At 43.3% G+C, this 17,247-nt stretch overlaps 1 protein-coding gene across 1 annotated transcript in view; it reads left to right on the top strand.

Annotated features, from left to right (window-relative positions):
- The first annotated feature begins 1,444 nt into the window (after positions 1-1,444).
- Positions 1,445-17,247, top strand: part of FSTL4 (follistatin like 4) — a 182,702-nt gene continuing 166,899 nt past the window's right edge. The window contains exons 1-3 of the mRNA XM_042881584.1: positions 1,445-1,494; positions 2,385-2,520; positions 13,468-13,501. Of these exons, the coding sequence (XP_042737518.1) occupies positions 1,484-1,494; positions 2,385-2,520; positions 13,468-13,501 (181 nt within the window). The 5' untranslated portion in view covers positions 1,445-1,483. The remainder of the gene's footprint in view (positions 1,495-2,384; positions 2,521-13,467; positions 13,502-17,247) is intronic.

Below are 17,247 nucleotides of genomic sequence, written 5' to 3'. Positions count from 1 at the left end.
GAGCAGGTGGGTGGCACTGCCCCCTCCCCCCTTGGGTTCCAGGGGGCTGCTGGTGTTTAGCTGCAAACCTTGTTCATGGTTTCACCTGTGCAGCAGCGCGTTTCGTGCCTGGTTTCTGTTTGTGAGCTTGCAGTGCTGTGAGCAGTGGTGTCTGTATGGGCTCATCTCCTGCAATCTGTGCCTTGCTCAAGTGAGGAAACTGCTAGTAAGCTTGGATGCATTTTATAGCGGGGATCCAAATCTATCCCATTTGAATTTTTCTTTTGACTTTGGGGACTGGACCACAATCCCATGGCTGTGCTGTGTGGTGCAGCTGTGGATCAGGCTTTGCAAGGAGGCTGTGGCTTGGCTGTGTGACACAGGTGTGCAGCTCAGCGGTGTAAATGCAGAGGGAGCTTTGGGATATCAGGTGACACAATCACTGTGTGTCTTCAGTTAACTCTTGCTTGGTATTTATGGTGCATACTTGTCGCTTGGTTTGAGCTATTTGGTTGCATAATATGTATGTCTTTCCCTTGTTTTGAATGGGAACAATTAACATGCTGTCAGTCGGTCTGCAATGAAAATAAGTAACTTCTAAACCGAGAGGATGTTTGACCAATTCCATTTCTAAAACCAGCGTGCAGTTGCTGCCCTATTGGATTCATTAGTGTTATTGCATCCTAATCCAAGCATCATTGTGTTTTCCAGCAGTTGTTTACTAAATACACATGAAAGTAGCCAGCTCTCTGTTTTGCTCTAGGACTGGGATTTCAAGCAGCATACGAATGAGAGGTCTCCAGAACTGCAAAGTGAGAGTATTTGCTGTGATGCTATCAACAGAGAATACCAAATACCTCTGTAAAACGTGAGAAATAGTACTGCTCTGTAAGAGCAATCCATAATGTAACAATGTACTTGTAGCTTATTGATATAGTGACTTTGGTTTATTAAACATTTATTTGTAGCCTCAGTAACATTACATCTGAGGCTTCTAATTGGAATTTAGAAAGGCTAATAAATTTTGATTTCATCCTGAGTGCTCTCAATTCAGGGTGTTTACATTAGCGCTGAGGAAAAGCAATGCCTTAACTGCATGGGTGAGTGGTGTGCAGCGACTGCTGGCTGTGCTGGCGTTGTTGGCAGTGTATTTGGGCAGCAAACAGACCGAGGCAGCATTGGTGTGAATGGTCACGGCTCCAAAATTAATAGCGATGTGCCAAGCCTTGGATATACCCTGCAGCAAATGCACGGTATGAAAGAGCTGTAAAATGAGCTCTGTCAAGGCAAGGTATGTCACGGTGACTTAATACAGCTGGGCTTAATTTTGCCATTAGCAGGTAACATGTCTTGTTAATGCATATTGCTCAAACCAAGCAGCAGCCTGTCACTTGCATGTTATAGAAATGCCATCTCCTGCTTCATTAAGTGGTCATTATGCTTCATTATGGTCTGTGTTAGCAGATGCTGTGAAAGGTCAAAGCTTCCCTCAGCTCCTGTGGAAATGGAACTAGGGTGAGGACTCCTTTGGTATTTTCTTTATGAGAAGTAATGGCACAGGTTGGTGGAGATGCAGAGCTCTCTGGCTGAGCTGTTCTCCTGGAGCTGCCTGCGCCTTGGGATGCTCTTGGCAGCTCTTCCAGGCATTAGCTCAGGGTTATGCACATAAGCAAACATGCAGCAGTTTCACCTGGCAACCCTATGAGTAGCTTGCATTTGTATTCTTCTGAACTAAAAAAAAAAATACAAGCTCACTTTAAAAGCCACTTTTCACATCTTCTAATTCCCTGCCAGAGAGCGGGATAAGCGGAGAAATCGCAGCCTCAGGAGAGGCTGACATGGATGAGGGGTGGGAGCAACACATTGGACCTCTTTGGTACAGAATTGTTGTTGGTCTCTCAGGTTTTGGTGGGGTCAGGGACCACTGGCCAGGTGCTGTCATCTGGAAGAGGCTTGGCAGCTCCTGTGTGCCAGCTGGAGCCCCAGGCTGCTGGCTGGCCTTGCAGCTCTGAGTGCAGCCTCTGCCCGGGGCAGCATCATCCTCTGAATGTGAGAGGAATAATGATTCTTAGTTGCATCACCTTGTTTGGTATGGTTTGCTGCTCATTACAGGTTTGGAAATCCCAATGCTCCAGTTTGCAGGGGTTGTGCAGGAGCAGGCTGGGAGCAGCGTGCCCTGTGGGGAAATAGCTCACAAAGCTGTTGCCATATGGGAATTCATTGCCTGCACACTGATGGGTGCAGAATAGGAAGGCTGTGTCTCACTGAATGCGCCATGGGAGTCTGCAAAGCCCCGCCAGCAGTTACCAAGCGGAGGTGGGCTCTGTTGGCTCCTGCCACTTCCTTGAATCTGAGCTGGGTTTTATTTTGAGCCTGTTTCATGACTGTTCTCTTGTTTTCAACAGACGTGAAATGATGAAGTCGAGAAATTTTCCGTTGTCTCTCGTTTTGCTTGGGGCTTTCCTGTCGTTCACAAGGGGATGGATGGACTTGGATGGGAGCAGACGGCCGCTCTCAGACCTGGGGAGGCTGCACCAAGAGGTACGGCAGATCGGCTGCTGCTGCTCCAGCTCCTGTGTTTGTGCTGTTCTCAGGTTTTCTGTACTGTGAAGACAGAACAAGTGGGGGCTTACATCTGTGTATTTGTACAAAGCACATGCTGAGGAGGTCAGATGAGAAGCAGTGATTGTGTAGAGGCCATGAAGTGTGAGAAGCTGTAGGTCTGGGAGTAAAATTGTGCACCCGGTTGTATTGGAGATGTGGTCTCAGCCCCCAAAGGCTTCATGGTTTGCTCTGTCCTGGGGCACTGGGACAATTGAGCTAAATTTAAGGAGCGAACTCTGACCTGGATCTGTTTGGGTCACTGAGGCTTCAGGTGAAACCTGAAGAAGCCCTTTCCCTGCTTAGCCCAAGGGAAACTGAGGCATGCGTAGTTCTGAGGGGACCAGCAAGCTTAAAAGGCCACAGGATCCCTGCTGCAAAGCACAAAGCCATCACGAACATACCGAGGTGGTGGTGTGGCCTTAATGAGTGACAGTGATGTTGATTCAAGCATAAGGGGACCTGAATGCATGGCCTGAAAGGGGAGGTGGGTGCATCAATGCAGCGTGGTGATGCCCAGCAGCATTCAAGCCCTGGGTTTGTGGTGGTGGTGTAGCAGCTGAACCCACTCTGTGCTGAAGGTGACCCTGTTGACTTTCCTTGTGGTGATGCTGGTTAGGAGTCTGCTCCCTGCTCTGTAATGTGTCCCACGTAGGCTGTCCTCACCAGAATTTGCAGTGTGATCTTTCTGCTCAGATTCTCACCTTGCTGAAACAGAGGCGAGACAGCAGAGCCGTAAAGCTCCAGAAGTATGATTTTCATAAGAATAAAACGATGAATGCTGGAACAATTTTAATTATTTAATGAGTTTCTGATTACTACAGGTTTGCTAAATGATTGCTCAAATGGTTGGAAGTGGGATCTGGTGGGGAAGCAAGAGGAAGGACACGGGTATTTTGTTGCCTCAAACGCTTGTGTGCTGGCAGTCAAGCTAACAATGAGCCCGTGATGGAATCCTGCAGCACTCAGATCTATTTAAGTCTCAGGATTTTTTTGTTCTACTTGGAGAATCCCATTTCTTCTGGCTGACTCCCAACTACAAATACCTGTTTTTGTGTGCTTAATTTCAGTGCAGCAGCTTAAGGCAGTGGAAAAGATGCTTTTTACTGTTTAGCAGGCCTGACAATCCTTTGAATGGAGTTGAATGTTGTGCAATTCTGAGTTCTGCCACAGGTGTTTTTCCCTTGAGGTGTCCCTCCTCTGTCCTCTGTGAAGGAAATGGTTCCCCTCCTCTCCCCTTGTATTTTGCTGCTATCTGGAGTCACCATATGCAGGCACTGTGATGTTAAGCATGTTTCTGTATTGCCTGAGATCACTTTTGCCCTCTTATTAAAGCAAAATGAGTTTTTGACGTGTTTTTGCATCTCAAAATGAAGTCATTCCTCACTAATGCATGTTTGTTACGATTTTTGAAAATGTTACCCTAAATAATTAAATTCATTACTCAAATGATTTTTTTAATATAAACTGTAGAACTATTACAAGACATGAAAGGCGCTCATTCATTTGATCTTGCTCTAAAAACCATGAAGTTATTGCACCAATTACTTGATGTTGCTTGAGGTGAAAGGATCTAAGCTGGAAATGTATTTGTTCCGATTTGTACAGAATTGATAGCAGGTGTGAATATTAAAACTTTTAATGTACAAAGGATGCAGTTAAAATAGCTTCAAGGGGTGTCAGAATTCAGGTTTTTTAATAAATTAACTGCACGGAAAGCTTGTTCCAAAAAATGATGCTGTTATGGTGCAACACCAAAATGAATCTGAATACTGAATGCAGCTTTAAGGCAGGGCAGTGAAATTGAGAACTGCTGTTTTCTCTCAAAATGCATTCATTATCTTTCAGGAAATGTAGTCTTCATACGTTTTGTAACGAAACAGTTTGATCTTTTTCTAGTGATATTGGCTTTGATCAGATGGGAGTTCATCTCCTGTGCTGCCTGGTGGTGGCTGTTTATCCATGGGACCCGTGGCATCTGGCAGCTCAGAGGCTGCAGTCTGTGCCATCCTGCCACGCTGCTCTTTATTCATTAGGAATGTTTGTTAGTTACCAAATACGTGGCTGCTAATTAATGTGTAATTCCATAAACACGCGTTTAAAACGTTGAATCACAAATGGAAAAGCTCCAAGTGATTCTGAAATTGCTTTAGGAATACATAAAGGGTTAACTTACAGGTGAAATAATTTGGAGCGTGCTCTGATCTGAAATGCCTACAAACTTCATCAAAGCAAACGCTTGGCTGTGGGTCACTGACCTTCACTAATACTTGTTCCTATGTAGATCACAACAAGTTTCCTGAATCAAAAACATTACTTAATTTATGTTCAGATTGCCAAATCGATTTCTTCATGGTCTGTTGTGAAATTATTGCAGCTGTGCTTTGCATTTATAAAGGGAAAAATAAGTCTTGAGGCCACAGACTGCAATATACACTCTTCTGCATGAGAAATTAACTTTCCAGCACTGCACTGATGTTTCCCTGATGCTCAGCCTTCCACCTCTCAGATTTGTGGCTGTTCCTGAGAAGAGATTTGTTTTCTGAAATATTTTTAGTCTTGATTGGAATAGCAATAAACATGTGGAGGCAGTCTGAACTTCCTTGGGCATATAATGAACTAAAATAGGAAACCTAATTAAAAAGGATGGTGTTAGTACTGCACTGAAAAGCATCAGCTTGCCTGGTCCGCATTAATCCTGGAGGATGATGCTGTTGCTTTTGCACTGTGAACCTTCTCAGGCTCCTTCTGCAGGCTGCTCCAACACTTCTACAGCTCCTGGGTGCTGCACGTGGAGCATTGTGCATCTGGCATCTGCAGCTTTCTGGGGTGAGCCATCAGGAACCAAGTCCTTCTGAGCAGAATACGTGTAAAAACTGCTGGATATATAGAGCTGCTCAGCTCTGGGGTGAGACTCATGGGAAAGGCTTTGCTCTGCATTCAGCAAAGTTGTTTTTGTGCTGAGGTTGATCAGTGGCTGGTGACTCTGCACACAGCAGGGGGGGTTGAAACTAAAGGATCCTTTTCATCAGAGGCCATTCTACGATTCCGTGATTAGAGGTGGCCATGCTTCATGGGCGGCTCTGTGCAGTCCTGGAAGGGCTCTGAGGTGCCTCTGAGGCAAAGTATGGGGTGTTCTGAGATTTCTGTTCCCTTCTTATGTGGGAAGGAGCTCTCAGAAATGCATTTTTGTGAGTCAGTGCTCTGAGGTCATAGTAACTGATTTTTTTTTTTTTTCCAGCTATTGGGGCGCTGTACCAAAGTATCTTAGTGAACATTCATATTTTCCCTCTGTTGCAGTCAGTATGAGGCTGCTTTTCTGTCTGTGCTGAAGCCAGGCTGCTTGCCATGTTTCCTGGGGCAAGTTTCTCCTATGAGAAGGGAAGGCACAGTTCTCAGCTGGTGCTTCATCAGAGCACTGCTGCAGGTCATTAGCAGGACTCCACCCGCTGAAGGGAACACAAATATGCTGGCACAGTGCTGCACCTTCCATTAAATCTTGTATTATCATGTTTTGCAGGGTGCAGCTGGCAGGTAGCCTGGCATATTTGGTAGCGGCTGGATAGTGTGAAAGTTGAGAATAACCCTGTGCTGTTGCTGTTCTAACAGTGGGATTTGGATGTTCCTGATAGCTCCCAGGTCGCAGTGCAGGTTGGTGGGCATTGGGCATTTTGCCTCTTTGGGCCACTGAACCAGAGCTGTTCCGATTTTGTAGAAATAATCTCATTCAGGCTTGGGTTCCTTGATCATTTTTGCCTACGATTGTCACCTTATGCCTTTAATTATATAATCAGCCTCAAAGTATCGTGTGTAGCTGTGCCAAGTCTTACTTATTTTTATGCTAATGGCTGTTGAAAACATGTTCTTTTTTAAGGTGACAGTTTTCTTATTGGCATCTGGAAGCTTTTGGCTGTGTAGATTATCTGTTGTTTGACTTGCTCGTTACTTATTACTTGCATGGCACCAGCACCACTTAAAATCTGCACATAATAAATGTCACCTTCACCTGCACTGTGACTGCAGCCATCTGAGTGGTGCCAACCCTCCTGCACAGGGTGAGCCATCCCTGTGCCCATGCACAGACTGAACTGTGCTTCTCCAGGAGCATCAGTTACTCCTGGAACTTCTAATCACCTGCAGGTTCTTGCATGTTGTTTCACTTAATGCTGCAGCTAAAGACTGCAGCTGCTTAATCTGAGCAGCAGGGGAGTGATGGGGATGGTTTTGTGCTCTTTCCCCCAGCAAAGTTTTATTTCTGAATCTGACTGGGAAGGGAGCTCTTTGGGAAGTAACATACAAAACTGCAAAGGCTTTGGATAAAAGCTTTTGCTTATAATTCAAATAGAGGCATAATTTCAGAGCATGAGCTTGGAGTAAGACAGGCGCAGTGTATCAATTTTATATGCAGTTGAAGATCTAATGTCCTGGTATTTATTTTAGGAATTATTATTAGTAATGTATTCTGTGTGTGTGTTCTCTTCCTGCCTGTAAGTCAGTTTTCAGAAAGGAAGGAAGGAAAGAAACAGCTGAATTAAAATCTGTGCTGGGTTCCAGCCTGTCCCTCCTCTAAACATTTATGAAGGTGAAGGGAGACAAACAAAACCTACATTTATTTTTGTATCACTCAGTTGTTCACTGATAACCCACTCCTTGTTACGTGCATCTGTGGCATCTCTAACAAGCCGCAACTGCTGCTTGTAGACCATTCCAAATCTAAACTGGTGCATTATCCCTTTGGAGATGAAAAGCTTTTCTTCTGTGCCCTGGGTGTCAGCATATCCGCAGTTGAGAGTGCTGTGGAATATCTTCATGGTGCTTGGATACACGTTAGGGTCCTTCATCTGGAGTTGGGTTGGGTCTGAATGCTGCCTCTTGATGAACGGTGGGACTGTGAGGATGGGGGCACCTGGCTCTGCTGAGCGGTGGCACAGACTGACCAGCAGGAATCAAATTTGCATTGATTTCTAATGTCACAGTTAAGGAACTGTGAAAAATTGTATCTAGGTGGGGAAATGCTGATATATGCCTGAAGCAGAGAGTAACATCAGAGTAAAACTTATTTGGCAAATTGGGGGGAAAAAGAAGTCTGAGATGATTTTTAACTTGGGTATGGTGTGCTGGAGGGCTGTGTTTTCTGATATTCTCTTCAGAAGTTAATTAACCTGAAAATAAAATGACCATTTTTTCCCAAATGTAGTGTATCTTCCATTCACAAAAGGCTATAGCAGTGGCTTTTAAGGGAAGGCAGCGTGACTTACAGTACTTCTTAGCATCAAGCAGGGCAGTTCTTGGCTTTTTATATTAGGAAGGATACATCTGCGTACTTGGAATTCCTGAAACGGGCTTCCTGTGAGCTTCCAGATCACAGTGTGGAAATTTATGAAGCTCTACCTGAGATTCTAATCTGAAGTCCGAAAACAGTGAGTAAAATCAGAGGCAGTCATTATCTCAACTGGTGACCATATGCACGAGCAGATGATAACGTGGGATGTGGCACATTAAAGATTCTCTCTTTTTTTTACCAGACAGGGTAAATCTAAATTTCCAACTTCTGCACCAATTCCAAGCTTTCTCTAAGCTGTAATGTGATTTCTTTTTTTCTCTTGTGCCTGGACAAAAAAAAAAAAGTGAGGTGGATAATTCTTATTAGCATTGTTCTTTACAAATAAAGTATACTGTTTGTGACTGTAAACATGACATCCTGGTGGTTAAAGCAAGCTGCATATTTGTCATAACAGCTGTGTGTGCTGCAGCCCATACGTACGGTGGCTCACCCACCCTGCATTAGGTGTCAGTGCAATTTTCTTGACTTCCCTACTTGATGTAAGGAAAAACATGCTCTGAAAGGGGGAAATGATCCCTGCCATATCATTCTGCTAATAGAACAGCTCCTTTTTTATTAATTTGCTGAATGAGTTAGGGCTGTACATTTGGAAATCGTACAGCAGTTAGGCTGATCCAGGGAGCACTTCCCTGGAGACTTGGTGTGTGCAGACGTAATGTCTAACTTTGTGATAGACCCAGCATGAAGTGCAGCTGCACGTGCTGAATTTGCTTTATCTAAGGGCAAGCACTGCAGTCCTGTGGTAAGTACTTAGTAAGAGGATTGCTACAGTCCAGCAATAGCAGGACCGTGGATCTGAAATGTTACCTACGCATCTCTTCCACACACTGCATTAGTCAGCTTTGGCTGAGTCCCCTTGCATTTGCTTATAGTTATTTTAAGTAAATAACCTTATTAACTAGGATATTCCATCATCTAGTGATGAAATAAACATCAATATTAAAGGACAAGACTGAAAACGCTGCAAAATGACCCTTTGAATTGCTGTAAGCTGCCCCTTAAAGGGCTGTTTGTATCTGTTTGGTACCAAACTTGGTACATGTTAGACACATGCTTGAGTGGTGAGAATAGCAAATGCACAACCATTTACAAATATCTAAATGGTGGTGTGTGAAAGGGAGGCAATTAAGGAAAGAAGCAGAAGTACAAAGGCGCTGTATGGTAAAGATTCACTCCTTAAAATATTGTTCTGGGCTATTGCTTTGCTGCTTGTCATGTGTGGTGGGGGTTAAGAAGTGGTATTCTGGTTTCAGTTGAAGGAAAGCAGACAGGAAATTGTCTTTCCTGATTTCAGGTGTAATTGTGACTGTTTAATTACTAATGTTGCAGTGTTCTCACTCTTCTCTTCAAATCAGAATGCCAGGATTTTCATGGGAGTGCATGTGGATGTGCGGGGACAAAAAACAAGAACAGTTACAGAAGGTTTATGGATTATGAATGTACATTGCACGTCAGTTAGAAACAGAGCATGAAGTGCTGTTACTTAATGTAATTCCTGAGAGTGCTGGACTCTGTGTGCTTTTCAGCAGTGTTTCAGGATGGGAGCCTTGTTCTGCACTCCGTCTTATTTCCATCACTAATGACTGCCAGTAAATCCATTTCTGGCTCCTCAGCCACCAAGCAGTGTGTTACATTATGCATTCCCTATGTGTAGTTGCAGTTAACGCTGTACAAATCTTTTCTACCTCCCCATGTTTGTCCTGAATGAAATGTGATTCTTATTCCAGAAGTACTCTGTGTGCCCATGATTTAGCATTAATCAGGGGACTGTAATGCAAACTGGCTATTATGTCTTGGCAGGACATCTCAATGTTGTCTTCAAAAAGACCATCATTCCCCTTCTACAAAAGCAGAAAAAGACTCTGTGCAAAAAAGTCATTAAATTGCATGAGTGTCATGCATGGACGTGTGTAACATTTCCACACAGCAGCTACTGGGAGAGTGAAGCTGTAATAGAAGGCAGTGAACTGTTGCTCTTTTTCCTTGTTCCATCTACCTAGATAGAATTAATAATTGTACTTAATGACACTGCAACTGCTCTGATTTGTAGATGCTGGTTTGGTTAGTCTTTCAGAGAGCAGTTTTCCAGTAGGTAGTTGACTTGTGAAAAGCAATGCTGCAGCGAACATACTACATTGATTTCCACATAAACAATGATTTGGCACTTCACATACAGAGCAGAGGGGCCTTTTGTTCTGCATTCGATTAACTGACTTTCAAAGGAAGGAAATAGGTGCCGAAATTGAGCCTCGACAAATAAAACTGCTCTGTGGCATGAATGCTACAGTTTTCGTGACGTTTTATAGAAGGGATGATTTTTTTTTCCATTGAAGACTTACGATCTATGCTCTGGTAAAACTAGATTTTTAGTTAAAGAAATTTGCAGTCACCAAAAGGTGGCTGTGAAATAAGTCTAATATATAACCATCTGCTTTATGTCTTCTGCAGAACAGCGTTCCTCAGGCAATGCACCTGAGAACTTTAATGGCATTTTATCAAAACGGTTTGGTTCTCTGCTAATGTTATTAAAACTTGTGCGATTCTCACTGGAGAGCAGCATCTGACACTTCAAAGAAGGGGAGGCTGCTCCTTTTTGTGAGGATTGCTGCCGTCACAGCGTGCGTCACGGTGCTGTGCCTGTGGCCAGCCGTAGCAGCAGTGTGTCTTAGTGTGTTAGATCATTAATAGAAAGGTCGCCTTGTTCAGCAGACCCTCAAGGAGGGAGATTTAGCATCGTTTCTTATTTTCTGCGCTATAAAAATGAAATAATGAGACTCAAGCAAACTAAGAACAAAACGAGTCCTTGCTGTAGCTCCACTTTACTTGGGGGGACTGAGTTGTCTGTACCTGGAGCTGATGCCTTTCTGTGGCCACTGCAGTCCTATGACAGCTGTCGGGTATTTCTTTTTTCCCTTTCTCAGTTCCTGTCTACATTTCTGCAATACTTCCTGCTTTCAGTACTATTGGCCTTTTCTCTTGAAAGAGAGTGTACCAGGCACTGATATTCTCCCAGGTAACAAAGCAATGCTTTGCAGCATGACCTCGTGTTCTCCTGTTGAATTGCCATCAAGATTTTCCTCTGTATACTGTCTGGTTTGGTTGTTTTTTTTGTTTTTTTTTTTGATAGTTTGCATTCATTAGGGCTTATTATTATAAAGGGAAGCAGTGTGAAAGAAGGGGAACTTTGAAGACCAACCTTTTGTTGTTTTTTTTTTTTCTACAGCTCTTTCATGGAAATACCAAAAGGGTATTTAATACAAGAGAGTTGACACTTGAATTTTTAGTAGTGCATGGTTGTCTTTTTTTTCTTTTGATCAATATAATAGTCGTAATTAGTTCTACTGTTTCTGAGCCTTTGAACTGCAGAGAATTCAAGCAGCTTGTTGCAGCGAGGGACTCCAGAGGAACCTTAAAAGTACTCTTCCCTTTTACATATATTACATGTACACGGGCTTAATGATACCAGGCTGTGTCTGGATTTTTTCATCCTGTGCCCCACCTCTCAAACTAATATTTTGAAAAGCTTTGAGAGGTCCCTGGAGTGTAACTGCCTACACAGCTCGGAGCTTTGCTGCCTAAAGAGGATAAATGCTTTGAAGTCTGTTCTAATCCTGACTGCCATTTCACATATTTCTCAAGATCACTGAGGTAGAATCCTATGGGGAATAAGGAATAAATGTTTTTATAAGCAAATACCCTTTCTTTATTGTTTATCTCCCTCTGTTAGCACAGAGGGTTCCAAGAGCCTCTTTCTGCCTTTCTGATTATCTTTCTGGTGAGAACTTTGTTTTCAAGGTGTAACGTCCCTTGCAGGGGAGAGAATCTCCCTCTGTGGTGTGCACACCAATGGTGATGATGGATGAGCTGCCATTTGTCTCTGGATGGAGCAGGCATGGCCCAGGAGCATGATGGGCTTCATCCTCAGCCTGCAGTGAGGACCAGGCCTGGCTGGGAGCCCCAGTGTCACTGCTGGAGAGCCTGGGGTGACAGGACAGAAAGGGCTGGAAACAGCTGCAGCCACGTAGTGCAGGTTGTGAAACTGCTCACGTTGATGTGATCCTGTCTGGTGCCTCCAGGTTTGGGGGATGCAAGGCCTGCAGGAATTAGCAGAGCAGGTGCTGCTGTTATTCCATGAGCTTGCTTTGCTTCTGCTTATTTCTACCTTCTGTCGTTTAGAAAAGCTTTTTCTTCTCACTGTGTGCTCCTGTGGCAGCAAGTAGATGGATTTCATGACATGCTAAACTGTTTTACTTCCCTTTGTCTAAGCATGGTCTGCAGGGAGTTATTTGTAAGCGCAAATAAAGCTGAAATAAAAACCATAATAAGCATCAGGTGGGTCAGAAGGCTCAGGTGGCTGGAAAGGCTGTGTGTGTTATTTTCTTATCAAAAGGAGGAAAGAAAACACCTTTTTATTTCATTCTCAGATAAACATCTGACAGCAGTGAACACTAAGGGGGGTGAAATGAAGTTAAATAAAGCATATCCACAAGACGAAAAGACTGCTTAATGAGTGCTTAGTGCAAGGGCAGAAAGCTTGCTGCTGTTCCCTCCGTGCTGTGGGGGATGTGGATAGGAAAACAGCTTTTAAGAAAGGGAAGCAGATTATCAGAAGGTGAGCTGTTAGTGAAGGTTCATCTAATGCAGCAAGGGCAGCCCTGAGTGCCAGCATGGGGCTGGGTGGGAAGCAGCTGCTGGCACCAGTGCTGCCATCTGATGAGTCCCCAGCTCCTTGGTGGAAACTGTGCTGGTGTCCACCTGAACATCTTTGGGATCTTCCAGCTATAGGATCGTGCCCAGGGGGCTGATCCTGTATGAGCAAGCAGTGGCCAGGTTGATATGACACAGAGCAGGTCGTGGGAAGGATGGCCTCTGACCCCACTGTATTCAGTACTGGATACAAGGCATAATTTGAATGGTAGAAATCGAGAGCATTTGTAATTAATCTGTAAATAGCTTTCCCACTTGAAATTAAATATTTATTACCTTGGAGTATCACCATTAGAATGGGTAGGTAAGTTGTTGGGAGTGCATTACCCAGTGGGACTTTAAGCAGTGTGTGTCTCTAAAAGGTGTATGGTGGGAGGTAGTAGGGATGCTTTGCAAGAAACAGAGCAGATGTAGCTATGCAAATACTGAAGTGAGCACGAGTAGCCTGGTTATTTTGAGATTATTCAGGTATTTGAGACAGGTCCTGCTGAAAATTTCTAAATCTTCCTTCCCCCTTGATCCCAAGTTCTTAGTATATTAATAAAAATAATAAAACCTTCTAACAAATAAAAAAGAAATCAATTTTGGGTAAGAAATTGTGCTCTGTCATGTAGCCTACTGCAGAATGATGAATTGCTTCAAGTGATGTATTAATCTACCAAAATATTTGTGAACAAACCTAAATGTTTATTTGCAATTACTCAGCTACTGCATAGAGCTTCACGGATGGCTCTCTGTGACAGTGACTGATGTTTTTAGGGATTTCTGTTCTTGCTGCCTTTGAACAACTCTTGTACTTTTCAAAAAACCACAAACAATTCTCCTTTTCCTTATAGGTATCCGGAAGGTTTGAAGTCACAAGAAGAAAAGGTAGGGAAGTTTTCTTTCAATCTGCTTGTTGGTGTTGAGTATTCTTGCAGTGACTTCTTAAAGCAAACATGAGTTTACACATTTGAAAGGATGTACTGCTGCCAGATTTCAAAGGCTGCCTCCTAGCACTTGCCTGACAGATTTTTAAAGTAGTGACTTGAAGATTTTTTTTTAAATGCAAAGTTTTTCTTCCTGCACAGAATTAAATGACAGTCTTGGGGATGCAAGTCCAAGTTGGAGTGCTGGCAGAGGATCTGAACTCTGACCCTGGGAGCACTTTAGGGGTGGGAAAAAGGCTTAAACAAGGCTTTCAGTGCATTTGTGTGCTTCAAATCCCCCTCCCCACAGTGCAGTAATGTTGAACATGAATTTGCTGGTGCCCTGAGCTCAGGTCCTGCTCCTGCATACTCTTTTGCATTGCTGTTTGTAACTGGTTGCTTGCTGCTGTGAGCAGCTCATTGGTGGTTCCTGGCAGCTGCCTAAGTTGCCCATCAAAGAGCTCCTTATGGTTACTTGGTTTTGATTTTGTTTAGGAGAAGTTTTCTGAAAGTTTTCATGCAGTTTTGTGTCATCTCTGTTGGTGTAATGTGAAGTGGGAGGCACTCTGCTGTTAAACAAACGAATGCTTTCCCTGTTTTTATTCAGTAACTGCTACTATTGCTTTGGGCATCCTGTGTATCAGAAAGAGGTTGTAACTAGCACTGTTTCATTGTATAAAAGGAAAGGCCAGGTACAAGTGTAACTTGTCATCTGGGCAATGATTGGATTTCTGGTGTTTTTCAAGGTGGTCGTGGCTCTCCAGGCCAGGGCTGTGCAGCCCAGTGAGGCTGAGACAGCAGAGGGACTTGAGCAATTTAAATCATAGCAGTTGCTGTAGAAGAAATTTTGTTAGCTCAGTTTTTTTGGCACGTGTATGTTTGACCAAACTTCTGCCAAATGATTTTCTATCACTTTTCTAATGAGGAAATTCTGTTTTGTCAGACTTCGGTCAGCCTCAATCTGAGGAGGGCTTTTGGGTTGTTGAAGTGGATCTAAGATGTAGAGAAACAGCTTTGCTTCCTGGATGTGGAGGCATTTATCTAACTGTGGAGTGTGTGGTGCAGCTCATTACTGATGTACAGACCGAGTCCAGCCTTGCTCTGGTGGAAAGAAGGATTTAATGAACAAAATTCTGTGAAAGTACCACAAGTCTGAGTTGAGATGTGATTCGGGTCTCCAAAGTCTACTTACCATTGAAAGTATCCCGAACACCTGCGAATTCAAATAACAGTTTTTGAATGTAATACTGAGTTTATGGGTCGTGCAGATGCTTTGAAAATGCTCCTTGCGAGCAGTGATTGGATTTTAGTTCAGTGGCTCTAAACACTGAATTCCCAGGCTCAGGTGGATTTTTTTGTTTGTCTTCACAGAGTGGGCAAGGCTTGATTTCTGTTTGGAGGGCTTAATGTAGCAGTCTCCGAACAGAAAGCACTTCTTGAGATTGGAACAAAAGCTTATTGTATTGAGTGTGTTTCTGCTGAAGGAATTATCTGTCAGGAGGCTTAGAGGTGAGGAGGGGAGTGGAGGCAAGAGTGATAGCCAAGAAGTCTCCCTTTGGTGTCGTCTCAGAAATGAGGTGTCTGAAGGACTGCAGACTCCTTGGAATTCAGGAAGAAAATGCCAACATGGTAAGTAGACACTGGCCAGTAAAGCTGGTGGGTTTGCTGAGCTGCCTGGGGGTTTCTCAGCAATGATTAAGGATCGTCATCTCTGGAGTCAGTCCTCAGTAGTTCCTGTACAGCAACCCAACAAGTCTCCTTCAGGAGCCTGATGAGCACTCGATGTTTGCAGAACAGGCATACTTAGGCCTAGAAAAAACAGGAGTGTTTCAAAATGAAAATAAAAAGGCACACAATCTATTACAAATTTTGTTATATTATGTGATCTGATTTTTAAAATTGAGGCTTTTTTCTTCAGAGTAGTAATTGTTGAATTACTTGTTGTGAATTCTTTTCACTTGAGGAAACTAAAGAAGATCACAAGAGGTTTGAATGTTTCTTCTTGGAGAAGGTGGATGTTGTGAACGTTGTCCCCCATCCCTTTGAGGAATATTTGGCTTTGTGGTTGAAAGCTGAAAAAATGAAACTTAAAAATATCAAACAGAAGTCACCTCAAATAAGAGCTGTAGCAAGCATATTCTATTTATTACATTTATTATTGCTTTTATGTAGTGATCGTGGAATTGTGCAAGGGCACTTTTAAATGTTTTTGCTGAAGTGGGGGGCAGGCCTGGCTTACACTTCTCAGATGTTTTTCCTTTTGGGCAAAAGGCTTGATTTCTTTAGATTGAAGGAGTATCCTTCTTTCCAAGGAAACAAAGCCTTGGTTGCTGTCAAATGGTCCGTGGGTAAACACTGACTGTACTTATTTCTTTCAACAAATAGTCCATTTAATAGGCATTTGATGGTCAGTTCTGCCTGGACTATAGGGTTGTATTTATTGGATGGAAGAAAGATGTGAAAACACTTTCTTTTTTTCAGCTGTGGATAAGCCTATTTAAACTGGGATGCTTTTGGTTTCCAGAGTCAGGACTGCATATGCTGGAGAAATTTTGAGGCAGCTCCAAAGCCCATTACAATCGATGAATGGCTTCATCTGGCTTCTGTTGGCACAGGATCAAATGTAATTAGGTGAACTTTTAATTGCTGTGATATGGAGGGGAGATGCCTCCCTGGCTGCAGCTGGCAGACAACTTCCTCTGTGATGTATGAAGACTGATTTCTTTCTGAATTTAAGCGGCAGAGCTGGCAGATCTGTTTTGTTCCTGGGATGTCGAGCTGGTGTTTGGTTATTATCCTTTGAAACTAAAAATGCTCTGTGAACTGAAGAAACTCATTCTGGTAGCTGATTAGAAGCTGCAACAATATCTTTGTACTTCCCATTTAATCCCATCGAGTTGAAATTTTGCTCTCAGACACAACCCGGTGCAGTTTGCATCTGCATTATATTCCTGTAATGGAAAAAAGAACATGACACGAGACACAGGATTTTGTGATGCCTTCTTTAAAGAGAAAAACAAAACCCAGCATGTGGTTAATAAGCACAGGATTTGAATACCATTTTCTTGCTCTTATAAATTCAGGTTGGGGAGCAAGTTAAAGCAGGCAGGCTTTTCCAAACTGTCCAGCCTTCTCACACTTTCTATCTAAATACTTTCTAATTACTTACTCTGTACATCCACACAACTGTGCCTCCATGCAGTTCTTGCAGTAAAGATGCAGTATTGCCTCAAAATTCTTGCTTTCTGAATTATTCTCATCTCAGTGCCTGCTGGCACTCTGAGTGTATGCTGAACAGATGAGCTCCCTGCACTGGGAGGTGAGTGGGGGTGTGATCTGTCCTTCTGTCCAGGTGTGGATGTCTCTGATGTCAGATGTTTGCATTATTGCTGGTTTCCTGTAGCGTTCAAGAAAGGGAAATTGAGTAAAAATGTTAATAACCTGTATGTTCGTATCGGTTGCTGAGGATAGTGAAAATAGATGCAGGAGGACTGGTGGGGCACAACAGGGCAAGAGCAGGGGTTGAAAGGAAAGCTGCAGTTCATGCTGGCCAGTGGATGATGCGTGTGTTTAGTGAAAGTGAGAAGAGCATTCAGCAGAAAACTGGGAGACTAGGAAATTTATAGCAAAGCAGAAGTGCCAGACCAAGCTCCAAAGGGTTTACCTGTGAGCATTTGGCTTTACAATGGCTGGACTTAACTTTGAAAG

This window comes from Lagopus leucura, unplaced genomic scaffold (genome assembly GCF_019238085.1).
Source record: "Lagopus leucura isolate 7727_CA_CO unplaced genomic scaffold, USGS_WTPT01 Super-Scaffold_100030, whole genome shotgun sequence".
Taxonomy (NCBI): Eukaryota; Metazoa; Chordata; class Aves; order Galliformes; family Phasianidae; genus Lagopus; species Lagopus leucura.
The sequence above is the reverse complement of the archived record's forward strand: the minus strand, read 5'-3'. Positions and strand labels throughout refer to the sequence as shown.